This window comes from Ictidomys tridecemlineatus, chromosome X (assembly GCF_052094955.1).
Source record: "Ictidomys tridecemlineatus isolate mIctTri1 chromosome X, mIctTri1.hap1, whole genome shotgun sequence".
Taxonomy (NCBI): domain Eukaryota; kingdom Metazoa; phylum Chordata; class Mammalia; order Rodentia; family Sciuridae; genus Ictidomys; species Ictidomys tridecemlineatus.
The window spans coordinates 96111998-96131590 of NC_135493.1; the positions used below are offsets into that span (position 1 = coordinate 96111998).

The 19593-nt window shown below is 38.4% G+C and overlaps 1 protein-coding gene across 4 annotated transcripts in view; it reads right to left on the minus strand.

The window, feature by feature from the left end:
• The window catches only part of Sytl5 (synaptotagmin like 5), a 241552-nt gene that overhangs the window by 52689 nt on the left and 169270 nt on the right, over positions 1-19593 (minus strand). For all 4 annotated transcript variants that reach the window (XM_021725559.3, XM_040273390.2, XM_078034972.1 and 1 more), the window contains 3 exons: positions 10181-10296; positions 7380-7488; positions 3169-3303 (listed from right to left, as the gene is read on the minus strand). In XM_021725559.3, the coding sequence (XP_021581234.2) occupies positions 3169-3303; positions 7380-7488; positions 10181-10296 (360 nt within the window). The remainder of the gene's footprint in view (positions 1-3168; positions 3304-7379; positions 7489-10180; positions 10297-19593) is intronic.

Consider the following 19593-nt stretch of genomic DNA (forward strand, 5'->3'; position numbering starts at 1 on the left):
GCTCAATGGCTGAGTGGGTTCAATCCCCGATACCAACAAAACAAAACAAAAAACTACTTTTTTATCAAAAAAGAACAAGAACTCCCCATGTCAATACCCCAGTATTTTGTGAAACATGTCCATATGACTTTATAGCTTAGATTATCTATACTTAGCAGTAGATAAGACACAAGGAGTAAACCTGGGCAGATAGATTCTAAAATAAATATAAACAGTGTGATATTGGGGAATATTCTTATTTTTGTTCAGTAACTATAATACAAATAACTTAAAATGGCATGATCTAATTTTTTTGTAGGTCTGGAGCCTTTCTTTTTCAATAAGAAACTCTGTCTTGCCAGGTGAGGTGGTGCAAACCTGTAATCCTAGCAGCTGGGGAGGCTGAAGCAGGAGGACTGTGAGTTCAAAGCCAGCCTCAGCAAAAGCAAGGCACTAAGCAACTCAGTGAGACCTTGTCTCAAAATAGGGCTGGAGATGTGGCTTAGTGGTCAAGTGCCCCTGAGTTCAATCCCAGGTACACCCAACACACACCAAAAAAGGAACTGTTTTTCCACTTTTGATATAGTGTTCTTCTTAAACACTAGTCCCAAAGAATAAGCCAAGATGGCTCAACCCCAGAGGACTGAGGAAAATGAGCAACACTTACCTTAGCTGCATATCATTACTAAGTATTTTATATATACTGCGGATTGAATCTCAAGGGCATTTTACCACTGAATTACATACTCAGTACTTTTTCTTTTTTTATTTTGTGACAGGGTCTCACTAAGTTGCCAAGGCTGTCATCTCTAAATAATTTTGAACACTACTACCTCAGAGATCAGGAGTCCAACAAGCAAAAACAAAAAATGAGATTTTTATAGTAGGTTTTTGTGGGTGACAGTATGGGGCTTCCCTAAAGGAAGACAAATGAAATTATTTCAAGGGCAAAAACAACTGTAATTTACATTTTTTAATCATAAAAGGAATTTATCTAGATTCTTGAATATTTGGAAAATATTGAACAGTGATGATCCTTTGATAGTGGATGAAAATGACTTATTCTGTTTTTATAAGGATTTTTTTTTCTGTATGGATTTACATAAAAAGATACCTGCTTGCAAGAATGCTATAGGGAAAAAAGAAATAGGTATGGAGAGTCATCATGGGAAAAAAAAAACAATAGTGAAAAGAGGGTATCTTCTAGGGAAATATTCTGGTCTATATTCTAAAATGATCACAGTGAACTGAGCCCTGGGTTTGATGATTAACACCGCAAGAAACAAACAAAAAAGATTAGGATTATAGGGAGAATGTAATTCTGTTTGCAGAACCTAAGGAGAAAAGAATGTCTGCCAGTTTTACTGCCTGGCTTAGCAAAATTACTGCAGCCCCAAGTAAAGAAAAGGGAATTAACATAGGGGTGTGCCGGGCACGTTGGTGCACACAGCAGCTCAGGAGGCTGAGGCAGGAGGAACGCGAGTTCAAAGCCAGCCTCAGCAATGGTGAGGTGCTAAGCAACTCAGTGAGACCCTGTCTCTAAATAAAATACAAAATAGGGCTGGGGGGCTGGGGATGTAGCTCAAGCGGTAGCGCGCTCGCCTGGTATGCGTGCGACCTGGGTTCGATCCTCAGCACCACATGCCAACAAAGATGTTGTGTCCGCCGAGAAATAAAAAAAAATAAATATTAAAAATTCTCTCTCTCTCTCTCTCTCTCTCTCTCTCTCTCTCTCTCTCTCTCTCTCTCTCCTCTCTCACTCTCTCTTAAAAAAAACAACAACAACAACAACAAAAAAAAATAGGGCTGGGGATGAGGCTCAGTGCCACATCTGAGTTCAATCCCTAGTAACAAAAAACAAAACTAGGGGTGGCTCTTTTTTCTCATCTCTAGCTTTGATATCACACTAATAGTGAAAATAAGCCTTGACTTATGTTTCCACAGGATTGAAAAAATCAAATCTGATGAGAAGTGACAATGCTCTAAGCTGTCCTACTTTTTGTTACTTTTTCTGACAAGTGATAGCTTTGTGCACAGGAGAATCTCACTTGGCCCTTCTGACAATCAGTTGGAGGAAGTGGAATTTAGGGAACAATGCCTGAGGCAATCCAAATGATAAAATTATTAATATTTTTATAAGTTGCAGGAAGTGCATATGACACTTAAAGTTTTCTATTGCAGAAGCTTCAATACAAAAAGATCAAGCAATTAAATGAAAAGGGGAAAAGGTACAGTCTTACATTGTTGGTAGGAATGCAAATTGGTGCAACCCCTCTGGAAAGCAATGTGGAGATTCCTCAGGAAACTTGAAATGGAACCACCATTTGACCCAGTTATTCTAGTCCTCGGCATATACCCAAAGGACTTAAAAATCAGCATACTACAGTGATGCAGCCACATTAATGTTTATAGCAGCTCAATTCATAATAGCCAAGCACCTAGGAACCAACCTAGGTGCTCTTCAACAGATGAATGGATAAAGAAATTGTGGTAAATATATACAATGGAATATTATTCTGCCATAAAAAGAATGAAATTATAGCATTTGCTTGTAAATAGATAGAACTGGAGACTATCATGCTAAGTGAGACAAACCAATCCCAAAAAACCAAAGGCTGAATGATCTCTCCAATATTCAGAAGCTAACACACAATAAAGGGAGGTGGAGAATAAAAGTTTATTGGATTAGACCAAGGGGAAAGAAGGGAGGAGAGGGGGATGGGAATAGGGAAGGCAATAAAAGAATTGGACAGAACTTTCCTCTGTTCATATACGAATACACGACCAGTGAAACTCCACATCATGCACAACCACAAGAATTAAATCCTAATTAGAATAGTTATTCTCCGTGTATGTCAAAGTACACTCATCTGTCATAAATATCTAAAAAGAAAAAAATCAAAAAGAAAAAGAACATATTTGACCTGTACATCTCCATTTGAACTACAGTCCTGAGTCCCCAAACAGACACTTGTATCCCTGCTGGTGACACAGACAATTCCAACAGCTCTAAGTCCATGAGGAAGGTAAATGCTTTCTCTTTCAACTAAAAAATATCTTCCTGACTTTCTGTATTACGTGTTGGTTCTCTAAGTGGAGATACTTTACAGATAGCCAGAAGTCCTGTTTGGATGGAAATTCATCAACCTCATCCCCAAGCTACCTGATTGCCAATGATATGTGTCTTACCTGTCTGAACCAGGGGCTGACTTTAAACTGCGAAAATTTTGGCTGTCGAAATCCAAGCTGTAGCTCCGCCCACTTTCAATTTTTGGAGTTACGATTTCTCCTCTGGTTGCTGATCTGAACTTGCTAAGTAGAAATCTGAAATTATATATATTTGTAGGTATTTAAAAGTAAGATAAAAAGTATTTAAAGATATTTCAAGAATATAATTCTTTAACTAAATTATGTTATGTGCATGTATAAATACATCCCAGTGATCCCCACTATTATGTGTATTATAATGCATTAATAAAAACATAATACAAAGAATAAAATTCCTAGTACTTTGTATTTTTGGAGGGGCAAGGTACCAGGCACTGAACTCAGGGGCACTTGGCCACTAAACCACATCCCTAGCCCTATTTTGTATTTTATTTAGAGACAAGGTCTCACTGAGTTGCTTAGCACCTCACTAAATTGCTGAGGCTGGCTTTGAACACGAGATCCTCCTGCCTCAGCCTCTGGAGTGGCTGGGATTACAGGCATGCTCCCCCACACCTGGCTTCCTAGTACTTTGAATAATAAATAGTTCTTCATTAAAGAAGCCCTGGGCCTCAGGCATTCTGGGGAGTCCCAGTACTTCTGCAGTATAGTGTCACTGGTGGTAAGGTAGAAGGGTGTGACATTCTCCCAGTATCATACTACCTGCTGGTAAGCCAGGACTCTGTCCCTGCTAAGCAAAAGACCACCTATATAGGGAACTCAGCAGTATAACCTGGGGAGGGAAAGTATCACTTGGCCTGGGCACATTTGCAGAATAGATTGCTCACACTCACGTGGCTCAGAGAGGGGGCTAATTCTTTGAGACAAACTGAGGTAGCAACTTGTTAGACTGCATCTCCAAGATAGCAGTGACTGCCTTTCTCATTCCCTACCACTTTCTCTGAGCCTAGAATGATACGTGGCACATATTAGAACCAATCAATTCTTGTGGAATGAGTGACTAAACTCATGTGGTGGAAGCCATCTATATCCTCCATGACATTTCTTCCTGTGATAACAAAGTTTGAATAATGGAGTGCCTCATGTTAGATGAACACTTATTGAATTTCCATTTTACTAAATTATTTGAAACTTAAACAGAAATAGCTTTTCAGGAACCCTGATTCAAACACTGATATTACAGAGGGCCCCAAACATGGCAGTTTCCAAGAGCAATTTAATAATAATAATAAAAGGCTATAATATTCTTTTGGGGGATGGCATTGGGAAAGACCAGTTAACTTACTTTACATTCAACAGTTTTCTAGGGGAAAAGTGGATTCCAAAGGTACTGGCAGGATCTTAATAGAATCTGCTAAGTTGTCTCTGCTTCAAAGAACCCCAGAAGTGTCACTGTCAATTGTCAGAAGCTTCAATCTACTGGAAAATTGATTTTTTTTTTTTGGTGAAAATGGCACTAATATAATGTCAGTTTATGCTGCTCTGAGAACCAACTCGTGCATATCTCCACCTGTGCACCTCTATTTAATGTCTCCTCTGCTGGAAATCATTCTTCCTCCCTTTTGATATCCTGAGCTCTATCCATCTGTCAAGGTCCACATGTTTTTTTGTTGTTGTTTTTAAATTTTATTTATTTATTCATTTTAGTTCTTATGGACCTTTATTTTATTATATGTGGTGCTGAGAATCGAACCCAGTGCCTCACATATTCGAGGCAAGTGCTCTGCCACTAAGCTACAACCCCATGCCCCAAATTTTTTGCAGGGGGTGTTACTGGGGATTGAACTCAGGGGCATTCGACCACTGAGCCCCTCCCCAGCCCTATTTTGCATTTTATTTAGAGAAAGGGTCTCACTGAGTTGCTTAGCACCTCGCCATTGCTGAGGCTGGCTTTGAACTCGAGATCTTCCTGCCTCAGCCTCCCAAGCCACTGGGATTACAAGAATGTGCCACTGCACCTGGCTACAATTTGATGTCTTTCTTGATAGCTCCCATTACCCCATCAAGCAGGAATTTATTATTTAGCTACTCACTTAATACTGAGTAAGTGATAGCCTTATGACATCTCTTGGGATTTATTAACACTCTGCCTTGTTTAGAGAAGCTTTTGGCAACTCATATTGCTATTTTATATTTTCCTGCGATTCTTTTTATACTTATTATTATTATTTTGGGTACCAGGGATTGAACCCAGGGGTACTTGACCACTGAGCCAATTCCCAGCCCTATTTTGTATTTTATTTAGAAATAGGGTCTACCGGGTTGCTTTTGCTGAGGCTGGTTTTGAACTCATCATTCTCCTGCCTCAGCCTCCTGAGCTGCTGGGATTACAGGCATGTGCTACTGTGCCCAGCTCTTTTAGACTTATTAACTTTTCTTTCCCAACTGGATGTCAAATTCTTTTTTTTCTAATCCTCTTAATGGGGATTGAACCCAGGGTTGCTCTACTACTGAGCTACGTACATCCCCAGCCCTTTTTACTTTTTATTTTTAGTATTTATTTATTTATTTATTTATGTGCTGGGGATTGAACTCAGGGTCACTCAACCACTGAACCACATCCCCAGCCCTATTTTATTTAGAGACAGGACCTCAATTGATTGGTTTAGCGCCTCGCTTTTGCTGAGGCTGGCTTTGAACTCATGATGCTCCTGCCTCAGCCTCTTGTGCTGCTGGGATTACAGGCGTGCACCACCACACCAGGATTAGTTTTTATTTTGAGACATGGTCTCACTAAGTTGTCTAGGCTGGCCTAGAACTTGCAACCTTTCTGCCTCAATCTCCTGAGTTGCTGGGATTCCAGATGTATGCCACCAAACTAAATAGATGTTATATCCTTTGAGGACCAAGAACCATGGATGCCAGTTTTCAGTTTCAGCAGGGCCCAGCTGAGAGTCATGAATGAGTCAGGATTTGCATAATTCATTGTGTTGGTGGGTTACTTACTGTCTGTCAGCTCAAAACCCTACTTAACTCTGCAACCTAATCTGTGATGCTTGGGCTGGGATCTGCAAACGGTAGCTCCTAGCAGCATTTGGGGGCTCTGAATCACATATTCAATCAACCACTGATTGTTTTTCAGGAATCAGGCACTATGCTAGATATTGCAACACAAAAGCAAAGAAGCCACTGGTCTAGCACTGAAACAGCTTACAATTAAGAGTGGGAATGGGAAAGTCAGAGTGTAATGGAAAGAGTGACGCATAGGCCCAAGGCATTGTGGGAGTCCTGAGATGAGATAAATAGATTCAATGTGAGATGAAGGATTGATACCTGGGATAGGATATTTGGGAGACTTTGGATTTTCTTTCCCATTCATCTCTGCTAAGTAATGAAGATGTGGTTAATCAAGAGTGTTTGAGTTAGATGACATTTAGAGTTCAATCCCACTCAGAGTTCAGGATTCTAAAAAAAAAAAAAAAAAAATCCCAGACTTGTTTTTAGAGCCAGATAAAGGCTGAGACACTGTCAGCATTTCAGGCTGCCTTCTGCTGAGAAAATAAAGCAATGGTACCTGGAAAGGATCATAACGTGACTTGGCACATATTAGAACTCTTTCTACTTTGGCCACAAAACTGTCCAATAGCTGCCTCAGAAACAAAGACTACACAGTACAGAGCTGAGACAGAGCAATTTGCCTTTTGATCCTCAGAGTCTTCATGGGGCCAGCTCTTCTAGATGAATTCTCTTGCCCCCAGGTCGCCTGTGCCTTCTGGCATCTTGCTGCCCTGTGTATCTCCCATTGCTGTGTTTAGTACTTGACACATGTATTTGTTTTCTGAATTCAGCTGAGGTGGCTAAATGTTGTTGTTGTTTTTTTCTCCTTAAAGAAGCCTGAATTTTAAACAGGGGATAAAATGTGTGAAGCTCAAATAAGATATCTCTGCTTTGAGTGTATCAGTGCTCAGGTTGGTGGGGAGGAGCATCCTACAACAAAGGTAGTCGTCACCTGTTTATAGACAATACTCTTCCTGCCATAAAACCTTCTACCTAGAAGTAATGGGAGCAGATATGTGAAAAGAAAGAACTCATACATGCTTTATTTACCAAAAGTGGAAAGTAGTTAAAAATGCATTTCCTGAGAAGAATGCTAAGAAACTATTACTTCAGTTGAGTCTGTGGCCCTCCTCAGGGTCACTGAAGCGATAACAGACTTGAAAAACAAAGGAGTCTTTATTTCAGAGATGACTGAAATAAAAATTCAATTTTCCCTTCAATAAGCTGTTTCTTACCCCTTTCTCTTGGGCCCATCATGGCTGGCTTTCCGCCCAACAGAAGGCGAAGTGTCTGATTTCTCCACATCCTGGCGGGTTTGTTCTTGGCTTCGTACTTCTTCAGATCCTCATTAAAAACAATCAGAAGACAAGTTTACACACAAAATGGCCAGAGATGAGAGCAAATTTCTTTTTTTCTTCTTTTAAAATATTTGAGATTTTTTCTTTTCTTTCCTTTCCTTTCTCTCTCTCTCTCTCTCTCTCTCTCTCTCTCTCTCTCTCTCTCTCTCTCTCTCTCTCTCTTTTCTTTCTTTTCTTTCTTTCTTCACTGGGGATTGAACCCAAGGATGCTTTACACTGAACTACATCCCTAACCCATGATTTTTTTTTTTTTTTTTTTTTGGTACCAGGGACTGAACTCAGGGGCATTGAACCACTGAGACATATCCCCAGCCCTATTTTGTTTAGGGACAGGGTCTCACTGAGTTGCTTAGCACCTTGCCATTGCTGAGGCTGGCTTTGAACTCGTGATCCTTCTGCCTCAGCCTCCCAAGCTGCTGGGATTATAGGCATGTACCACTAGGCCAGCCACAGCCCTTGTTTTTAATTGATTGATTCATTGATTGATTTGAGATCGGGTCTCCATAGGTTGCTTAGGGCCTTGTTAAATTGCTGAGGGTAGCCTCAAACTTGCAATCCTCCTGCCTCAGACTGTTGATTCGCATGGGTTAAAGGTGTGTGCCACCATGCCCAATGAATGCAAATTTCTATTCTGCAGCCACTGTCCCACAAAGTTTCTTGTGCTAATCCAGAAAAGTAAATGCAGAGTAAATGGTAATGACATTCCCACCCCAAATTGCTCAGGTACACAGTTATTTCTAACTTGTTGAAATATTATAGAATTAACTAAGGACTAAGATCAGGACTCATCTATGGGAGGTTTGCTGGGATAAGCTTTCCTGGGGAAGGAATACATCAACCCTCTATAGGGCGGAGAAGTCTGGGTTCATGACAACTTCAAATCTGTAGAAGCTGAGTTTTAGCATGAGATTATAGTAACGATAACCTCACTTCTGAGCACATAAGCCAGTCATCCTGGGAGGGCACCTGTTCCCCATCTGTGAAAGCCCTTCCTGGAAAGTGCCACCCAGAAGTGGCAATGGAATCAGTTGTAGGGCTCCCAGTGCAGTCAGCCAGACTTAAAAGCAAGGGTACTAGTCTCCTATCTATGAGATAGTGTAGGGATAGGCCAGAAGATGCCTGTCTACTGGGCATGAGAAACATGCTCCCAAGGACAAATTGTACTTAATATTTAACCAATTAAGTTGTAGTTTGTAAGCATTCTGAAGGTGTTATTTGCATTTGGGGCCAGTATAATTCTTCATTGAGAGAAACTATCCTATGCATTTCTGGTCATTTAGCATCTCTGGCTCCTGCCTACTAAATACCATCAACCCAACCTAGTCGTTGTGGCAACTAGAAATGCCCCTTTGCATTTCTTTTTTTTTTTTTTCCTTCTATCCTTTTTTCTTTTTTTTTTTTAAGCATCAGAAATTTATTGGTTGCTCAAAACATTACATTGATCTTGACATATCATATATCATACATTTGTTTCAAATGGGGTATGAATTCTTATTATTCCCTTGTGTACAGATTGCAGGATCACGTTGATTATACAGTCACGTTTATACATACTGCCAAACAAGTGTCTATTGTATTCTGCTGCCCTTCCTATCCTCTATTATCCTCTGTCCCCTCCTCTCCCCTCCCCTCCTCTCCCTCTACCCCATTTACCATAACTCATTTCTCTCACTCTCTCTTATTTTTTTTTAATTTATTTTTTTCCTCCCCTTTGCCTCACATCCTCTTACATGTATTTTTGTATAACAATGCGGGTCTCCTTCCCTCTTCCATGCAATTCCCCTTCTCTCTCCCTTTCCCTCCCACCTCTGGTCCCTGTTTGATGGTAATCTTCTTCTCATGTTCTTCCTCCCTGCTCTGTTTTGAGTTGCCCCTCCCCCTTTATATCAAAGAAGACATTAGGCATTTGTTTTTAAGGGATTGGCTGACTTCACTTAGCATAATCTGCTCCTTTGCATTTCTAAATGCCCCTGTTTGGGGAACAAGAATGCAGTGCATAGTATCAATGTTTGTCAAGAACCAAGGATTAGCTGGGTACAGTGGAACAGGCCTGTAATCCCAGCGACTCTGGAGCCTGAGGCAGGAGGATCGAAAGTTCAAGGCCAGCTTCAGCAACAGCGAGGCCCTGAGCAACTCAGTGAGACCCTGTCGTCTCTAAATAAAATACAAAATAGGACTCAAGATGTGGCTCAGTGGTTAAGTGCCCTGGGTTCAATCCCTGGTACTCCTACCCCCCCCCCCCAAAAAAAAAAACACCCAAGGATTAAAAAAAGTATTATTTAAATAAAATACATCTGAAACAAAACTTGTTGAAAAAAATCAAGAATTGCTTTCACAATGTGAATCATTTAATTCACTTGTTTTATGTTACTTTCTTGGTTATTTAGTAAAATATTAGAAGTTCATCAGAAAGAGAAGTGTCTGTGATGAAGACAAATGGCTCTTTTGAAGCCCTCAGCATGTTCGATTTATGGAAAATCACTATGAATTTTATTTTTCACTGTATTCCTTTTTTTGTATGAATTACATATTTTGATTCCATGCTACCGAGGTGTGAAATAACCTTAGGGAGTCAGAAAATTTAGCTGTGCTCATTTTCTACATAACACAGGGAGGTAATTTAGCATGCCAAAATAAAGATGAGGACAGTTTTGAAAGTAAATCATTGCTTTAGTTACCTGGACTTCTTCTTAAAATGGACTGCCGGACAACATCAGTGCCCAGAACATTCACTTGCTTGAAACGCTTTGCCTTTTCTTCAAAGAACCATTCACCAGTTATAATCCTTAGCTGCCTTCTCAAGGGAAAAAGGCAGAGTATTAAAATTTGATTATTCAGCTGCATAATTAACTCTCAAAAACGTCTAATGAAGTAAAAATAGCTACTTAAGGAGTCGATCTCAATCTCTGTAGTATTTTATAGTGACAATAAAAGACACTACTATATTAATCAAATATATGTATACTATCTGCTAGGTACTTGTTAATGACTCTTCATACTTGTTCTGTTTTGATTCATAACAACTTGTGTAAATCTCCATTTTTATAGCTGAGGAAACAGAAACCTACAGCAATAAAAAAAAAATGGCATATCTCACATAACATAGCTGGTAAATATTAGAGCTAGAGTCCGCTCCCAAATAGTCTGGTTTAGGGCTCATGTTTTTTCTTACCTGCTACATTATTGGGGAGAAATAATAATAATAATAATTATTACTACTACTACTACTACTACTACTACTACTACTACTACTACTACTACTACTACTATACTACCAGGGATTGAAACCCAGGGTGCCTAACCACTGAGCCACACCCCCACCCTTTATATTTTATTTATATTTTTGGTACCAGGGATTGAACTTGGGGCACTCAAACACTGAGCCACATCGCCAACCCTATTTTGTATTTTTTTAAATATATATTTTTTAGTTGTAGTTGGACACAATTCCTTTATTTTATTTTTTTAATTTTTATGTGATGCTGAGGATCAAACCCAGTGCTTCACATGTGCTAGGTGAGTGCTCTACTGATGAGCCACAACCCCAGCCATATTTTTTTTTAAGAGACAGGGTCTTGCTAAGTTGCTTAAGTCCTCTCTAAACTGCTGAGGCTGGCTTTGAACTTGTGGTCCTCCTGCCTCAGCCTCCTGAGCAGCTAGGATAACAGGGGTAACCAGGCAGGAAGTGATCTTTGATGTAAGCAATGAGGAACAAGTGAAGATTTCAAATGATACAGGGATTACAATTAGATTCAAATTTAAATTTTCTTTTTTCCCCTTTTTTTCTTCTCTTTTGGTTTGTTTGTTGGTTTGGTGCTGGGGATGGAACCCAGGGCCTTGCACCTGCTAGGCAAATGCTCTACCTCTGAACTACACCCCAGCCTAGAAAGATTTGTTGATGCAACATGAACGCTGGATTACAGTAGAGAATAAAGACAGATTGGCCATTGTAGTAGCCTAGGAGGGAGGGGACAGAACCCATGCTAGGACAATGGCCAGACTAACATGCTAAGAGCCACAGCCAAGTAATATGATGCATGGCATTTTTGGTTGAAAGGTGATGCCAGCTAGCCATCGAGATGATATGATTATGTTAATATCTGCATTCATATGGATATTGGACTCCTGCTGTCCACCTCGGCCTGCCACAGGACTCCTGAAGAGTTCCCATTGGTTGGGGAAGTGCAGTAGGAGGGAATTCCGGGGGAGGAACCTCCTCTGGGGTGCCAGGAGAACGCTGCGTGAGTGGATCCGCAATCTTCCCGGGCGCGTACTGGGGCATTGGGCAGTTTCAAAAAATAAAGTTTGTTCCTGCTTGAGTGGCTCGTGATTTTGTGCCCAGCCAGACTGCGGCACTAACAGACACGTTCAAAATGCAGGTGGTAGAAGAACCTGCTTGGATTTTGCCATTGATTGAAAGTTAAGATGGGAAAGGATATTTGAGTAGCCCTTTCCATCTTTTAAGCCTTACCTGCCATGACTATGTGAAATCATCTCCCGTCTTCCTTCCTGAAATGCCTATTACCCTCTTCTTCATTTGCACTTCTCCTATGACCTATAACATTTTAAACTTTATTTTAGAGTTATATCTTCCCAGGCTTTTCGATACCTACTGGGCTATAAGCTCACTGAGAGTCAATTTCTGTCTGATTCATCGTTCTCCCTGGTACCCAGAAGAGAGTTTTTCATAAACTGTGCTCTCAAGTACTACTTTAAAAATGAATGTTTGACTGCTCCCCACCACTTTAACACATTACTCTTTTCACATCCTCACAGCCCTCAGTACTATCAGTGGCATGAGGGCAAGAATCTTGGTTGTGTTGTTCACCATCTCTAGGAGAAGTACTTAGCACTGTGCTTAGTAAATATTTGTGGAATGAATTAAGACATCTAGAATTCAACCTATAGCAGCTGTGCTGCTATAAAATCTATTTTGAGCCGGGTATGGCTGCACACGACTGTAATTCCAGTGACTTGGGAGGCTGAGGCAACAGAATCAAAAGTTGGAGGCCAGCCTTAGCAAATTAGCGACACCCTGTCTCAAAATAAAAACTAAAAAAGGCTGGGGATGTGGCTCAGTGGTAAAGAACCCCTGGGTTCAATCCCCAGTACTGTGATAAATAAAGTCTATTTTCAAGCTTACAAAGAGAATTTTAACAATCACAGAAGTCATTCGGTAGTCTAAACAGATTTATAATTAAAAAGGAAGAAATGTATTTAGCTACTTAGGGATCATTCTGAGAATGGTAAATAGGCCTGTGCGACTAAGGTAAAGAGTTTGTGGAGGAGTGTAGTGGAAAGTGCAGTTGAAAGGTAGGCTTGGGGCCATGTAATGGAAGTCTGAATATCATACAAAGGAGCCAGAATGTCACTGTGGAGGCGATGGGGTACTCAGGCAGTTTTTCTAAAGTTCAGATTGGATATTGTAATCTCTGGAGAAATATAAGAGAAGAGAGAAATCAAAAGAATCAAGCAGGCCAATTAGGAAGTTATTGCAATAGTCACGATAGGAAATGATGAAGATATAAATCAGGTTTTCACGGGGATGAGGGGCAAAAAGATGAGATTAGCAAGAACTGGTGATAAGTTAAATGTGATGGCTGAGAAAAGAAACAGAGTCAAATAGAGGTATCTAGCCTGAGAGTATTATATCCACGAAATTTAGCAATTGGTTGGATTATACATCAACAGCTGGATGGCAAATATAAAAATCCAGAAAAAAAAATATGTCACCCTTGTTCCCCACAGCAATTACCATGAAATCCTTCTGAATATAAGTGAGAAAGGCAAGTTATACATGGAACAAAGTTCCAATACTAAGGAAAAAAGTAAAAATGTCAACCTTGGAGAAAGCATTCATTGAAAGGCGAGACCATAGCATGTCTAACTCAGGTTTACTCCCAAGTGACTATATCACCTACTGAGAAGCACAGACTGTTAGGATATATCAAATCTAAGAAGGTCTAACCTACCAAAACCAAAAGACTTGAATATGTTAAACTATTTCTGGGTGTAGCTCGAGTGATCTATACATTTATACTTATGTTAGAAATCCAGGTGATAATTGTGGTATTTAAATGCTAAAGATGTCCTCTCAAGATTACTGCCAATCAAACACTAATGTACATACTGATGATATCAGACTTTGCAGATGGAATTAGGTTGCTAATTAGTTGACCTTAGAATAGCAAATGATCCTGGATTATTCCTGTGGGCCCAAGGTAATCATATGAGTCTTTAAAAACAGAGGAAGAAACAGAAGTCAGAAGTCAGATTGCAAATGTGAAGCTCAACATGCTGAGGAGGCTCTAAGATGTGGGGATCTTACAGGCAAGAAATGGAAAGAGAGGCCTCAAGGAATTAAGAGTGGTTCTCAGTAATAGCCCACAAGGAAATGGCGACTTCATTTATACAGCCACAAGGAACAGAATTCTACCTACAAGAGTATCATGGAATTAGGTTCTTCCAAGAGCTGCTTTATAAGAGTTCAATCAGTTGACACCTTGATCTCAGTCTTGTGGAACCAGAAGTAGAAAAATGAGCCAATCCAATCCAGACTTTCAAGCTTATAGAATGATCAGATAATAACTTTGTATTGTTTAAAGCTGTCAAATTATGATAATTTGTTAAGCTGACAATAGAAACTACTATAATAATTAAACATAGTCAAATATGTATTTTAAAATTTATCACAGGAAAGATCTGCACACGTCACAAGAAGATAATAAGAAAAATCCAGAAGCACAATAGGGTAGAGATGGACACACTGTGGTCTGTGGGTCAAATTCACCCTACCAACCTATTTTGTCCAACATGCAAGTTAGGAAACGGTTTTTACAATTTTTTAAATGACTGGGGAAAAAATCCTGAAAGAATATTTCATGATAAATGAAAATTAGATGAAATTCAAAATTTAGTGTGTGTGAGTAAAGTTTTATTGGAAGATAGTGAGGCTTAATTATTTATGTGTTTTTCCTGGTTGTTCATGTGCCTTAACCACAAAATTGAACAGTTGTAACAGTAGACAATATAGCCCAAAAGGCCTAAAATATTTACTCTCTGGTGTTTTAGGAAAAGAAAAAAGTTTGTCTACCTCTTTAATAAGTCAGGGTTTTCACAGAATGAAAAAGACTAAGAGGAACAATATAGCTCAGTGGTTAAAAACCACCCACTGGTGACATGCCAAGGTTTTAGCTCTTTTATATATATATATATTCTTAGGATAAGGTATGGAGTGAATAACATACTGATAAAAGTTTCATGCATGACAGGAGAAAGTGGGACACTTCCAGTATTCATGCCCCAGGAAATGAGCCTCCATATCACCTTTACCACTGACATCTAGAGCTGCCAACACCTAACACAAATAAGATCTTTCTAGAATTGTTAGGCATTACTTTTTGCTGTCCTTGTATTTGCTCAACTCAGTTATGTGCTTGAGTCATTTGTTCCTTTAGAGTTTCAAAACATCAGAACAATCTCTTGGGATTATACCTGAGTCACCTGTTCAAGTCCTGAAGGTAGACAGAAGCTTGGCAGAATAACAGGAAACTAATACTAATACTAAATGAATTCATACCAGGTATTGTAATCAGGTAATGTATCAAGCACATTATATATGCTATCTCTAATCCTCACAGTGAGACATCAAATAGCTATTATTATTCTCAGTTTACAGACAAGGAAAGTAAAGCTCACATGTGTTAAATAATTTGCCAAAAGTTGTAAAGGTGTTACCACAGAGACAGGGTTTATATTGAAAGCCTATACCCTTTATGTTTGGAAACTATGTCAGAAGAGAATTTATACCTGCCAACTTTAACAAGGATTTCAGGAGGGGTGAAAACCTACAGAAAGCAAGGAATAACACATTGTGTGTGTGTGTGTGTGTGTGTGTGTGTGTGTGTGTGTGTGTGTGTGTGTGTATGTGTGTTTTGAGGGCAGAGTGAACAGAATAAAGAGAGGCAAAGAGAATAGAAAAACCAATGTGACACGTATTATATATTTTATGTCCCTATCTACCATATCAGTCTAATATTTGAAAAACTCAAGGCTTGAAATAGACTCTGTTTCCTCTAAGTTGTACTCTAAAGAATGGGTTTGACTGGATTTACAATGAGTTATACTCACAATTTGTGAATAATGATTACCAAGTATTCAGAATTTGTTAAGTCCTGGTTTTATTTGACATTAAACTCCTGGGACCTCAAACCACTAGGAAACTTATTTCAATGTGAATCCAAGTTAGGTTCTCTTTGGATTTATAGGGGGAAAATAAGGACTCTTATTCTAAAAAACAATAATGACCCCAAATTTCACTTTGTTTCTTTATCTACTATGAACTTTTTTTTTTTTTTTTGTACCAGGGATTGAACCCAGGGGTCCTTAACCACTAAGCCACATACACAGACTTTTTTTTTTTTTTAGATTTTTAAAAATACTTTTTGGTTGTAGATAGACACAATACATTTGTTTTGTTAATGTGGTGTTGGATCGAACCTAGTGCCTCATGCATGCTCAGCAAGCGCTCTATCTCTGAGCCATTACCCCAGCCCATACACAGACTTTTTAATTTTGAGGCTGGCTTTGAACTCACAATCCTTCTGTCTCAGCCTCCCAAGCTGCTGGGCTTACAGGTGTGTGCCCTTGCGCCCGATTTGCTGTTAACTACTGGAGACATCTGAAATAAGATATGCTAATAGATATGCTGATATATTTTTCTTCTATTATTTGTAAGGAAATGAATTAGAATTATTTATGAATGGATTCATTATCTAACACATATTTATTGCATTGCTACTATATGTCAGGCCCTGTGTTTAGGGTTAAAAATACAGGTGAAGAAGACTAATGAAGATCCTGGCCAAAAGGTGATGATGGTCTAGGTTTATTCCTTTATTCCTTCCCAAGCAAGAAAAGTGAAAAGAAATCCCTAGGTACATTATGGTAAAACTACAGACCACTTAAAGGCCAAGAGAACATCTCAAACATAACTAGGGAGGAAAAAAACCAATTACCTATAAAGAAAGAGCAACTGGAATGACACTTGAGAAGCCAGTAAAATGATATATTCAAAGTTCTGGGAAAAAAAATAGCTGTCAATCTAGAATGTATTATCCACTGTTTAAGAATAATGATGAAATAAAGAATTTTTCAGCAAAATAAAAACTGAGGTAATTTATTACCATAGATTCTCAGTTACAGAAACTTTAAACACCGTACTTGAAAAGAAGATAAAATAGAGCTGACATATAAAAAGCACTGGTGAACAATGAAATTGAAAAATGTGCATAAATATAAAGAAATTATATGTACACAAAATTAATATTGAAATTGTTGGATTAAACAACAAGCTTTGTCTAAACACAGGACAAAACTTATATGCCAGCTAGAAAGGAGATATTTGCAATTTAAGAATACTGAACTCATCTGGGTGCGATGGCGTAAGCCTGCGATCCCAGCAGCTTGGGAGGCTGACACAGGTGGATCTTGAGTTCAAAGCCAGCCTCAACAATTTAGCAAGGCACTTAGCAACTCAGTGAGACCCTCTCTAAATAAAATATTTAAAAAGGGCTGGGGATGTGGCTCAGTGGCTAAGCATCCCTGGGTTCAATCCCTGATATAAAAAACATAACAAAACAACAACAAAAAAGAATATTGAGCTCCTTTTATTGATCAGAAGAAAGGTAAAACTATTTATTTGCGAAGTTAAATATGAAAGTTGTCATTTCTAGGGTAACCACTGGGGGGGAAAAGGATATAATACCTACACCAGTAGAAAGGATATAATGGAATGAGAAAAATGTATTTCAATCAAACTATAGATAATACAAATTAATGCAAATATTATAGTAATAACAAAAAATATGTTCACCAAACTCTATTATTTAAGAATAAATACTGTCAACTTTTAATATTACATACAGATATATTTATATTACAATAATGCATACACAGGATATATAGCATGTATTATAGCAAATATTTAAGTATATATAACATTTTTAAGTAGCATATATGTCATATGCAAGAGATTCACTTTAGACAATATAAACACTGAAAGGTTCAAATTCAAAGGATGGAAAAATACATACTGTGCCAATATTTTATTAGTACCAGACAAAATGGACTTAAAACATCTGGAACAAGAAAAGGATGTCCATTCTCAGCATAACTATTTAATATAGTGCTAGAAATTATAGCCAGAGCAATTAGGCAAGAGAAGAAAAAAAAACAACTCTACCAAAAGACTGCTAAAACTAATAAACCAATTCAGCCAACTAGCAGGGTATAAAATCAACATACAAAAATCAAAAGTTTTCCTATACACCAACAATGAATCTGCTGAGAAAGAAATCAGGAAAACAATCTCATTCACAATAGCCTAAAATAAAATAGCTAAGAATAAATCTAACTGAGGAGGTGAAAGACCTCTACAATGAAATATAGAACACTGAAGAAAGAGATTAAAGACATAAGAAGATTTCTCACCTTCATGATTAGGAAGAATTAATACTGTTAAAATGGCTATCTATAGCTGGGAGCAGCGCTGTACACTTGTAATCCCTGCAGCTCAGGAGGCTGAGGCAGGAGGATTGTGAGTTCAAAGCCAGCCTCAGCAATTTAGCAAGGCCCTAAGCAACTCAGTGAGACCCTGTCTCTAGATAAAATATTTAAAAAGGGCTTGGGATGTGGCTCAGTGGTTGATTGCCCCTGGGTTCAATCCCAGATATCAAAAAAAAAAAAAAAAAAAAAAAAAAGGAAAGGAAAGAATACAAATAATAACAAATGCTGGAGAGGATGTGGGAAAAAAGGAACACTTTTACACTGTTGCTGGGACAGTAAATTAGTATAACTTCTATGGAAATCAATACAGAGGTTCCTCAAAAGACTAGGCACGGAACCACCATATGACCCAGCTATAACACTTCTTGGTATTTATCCTGAAGAATTAAAGTTGTCACACTACAGTGATACATGCATACCCATGTTTGTAGTTGCACTATTCACAATAGCCAAATGTAGAACTGGCCCAGGTGTCCATTAATGGATAAATGGATAAAGAAAATATGGTATATATACACAACAGAATTTTATTTGACCATAAAGAAGAATGAAATAAATGTCATTTGCAGAAAAATGGATGAACTAGAGACTATTACATTAAGCAAAATAAGCCAAACTCAGAAGGTCACAGGTCTTATGTTTTCTCTCATGTGAGGAAGTTAAGAAAAAGGAAAAAAAAAAATGGTGAGTGTGTGGGGAGGGGTGAGGTTTCATGAAAATCAAAGGGAGGTCAGTAGAATAGAGGAAAGGGACAGGGTGTTAGAGGAAGGGAGGAAGGAGGAAGTGCTGGGAGTGACACTGGCCAATTAACATTGTTATGTTGTGTGTGTGTATGAATATGTAACAATAAATCCCACCATTATGTACGACTATAGTGTACCAATAAGAATGTGGAAAAAATAGACTTAAGACAAAAGCACTTCTAGAGATGAAGAGGGTCATAAAGAATATGTCCAAATTAATAAGGTAAAAACCAATAACCTAATAAAAATTATGCAATATGCAGAAATAGTCCTAACACAGAAAACGAACTACAGAGGCAATAACCATAATAAAAAGCTATCTAACCTCATTAGTAACTGGAAAAATACAAATTAAAACAATAGGGAGAGATACCCTTCTATTTATTGATTTGGAAAAAATTAAAAATTCTCATGATACCAAGTACTGGTAAGATTACAAAGCAAAGGAAACCCTTATACAATGCTGGTGGAGTTTAATTTGGTACAACTGTTATAAAAATAAATACTGTTTTATGGGCTGGGGTTGTAGTCCTGGGATCAATCCTCAGCACCACATAAAATAAATAAAAATAAACATATTGTGTCCATCTACAACTAAAAAAAAGTTTTTTTATATTAAAAAAAAATTTTTAATTGTAGTTGGACACAATACCTTTATTTTATCTATCTATCTACCTATCTATCTATCTATCTATCTATCTATCTATCTATTTATTATGTGGTACTGAGGATTGAACCCAGGGCCTCACACATGCTAGATGAGTGCTCTACTGCTGAGCCAC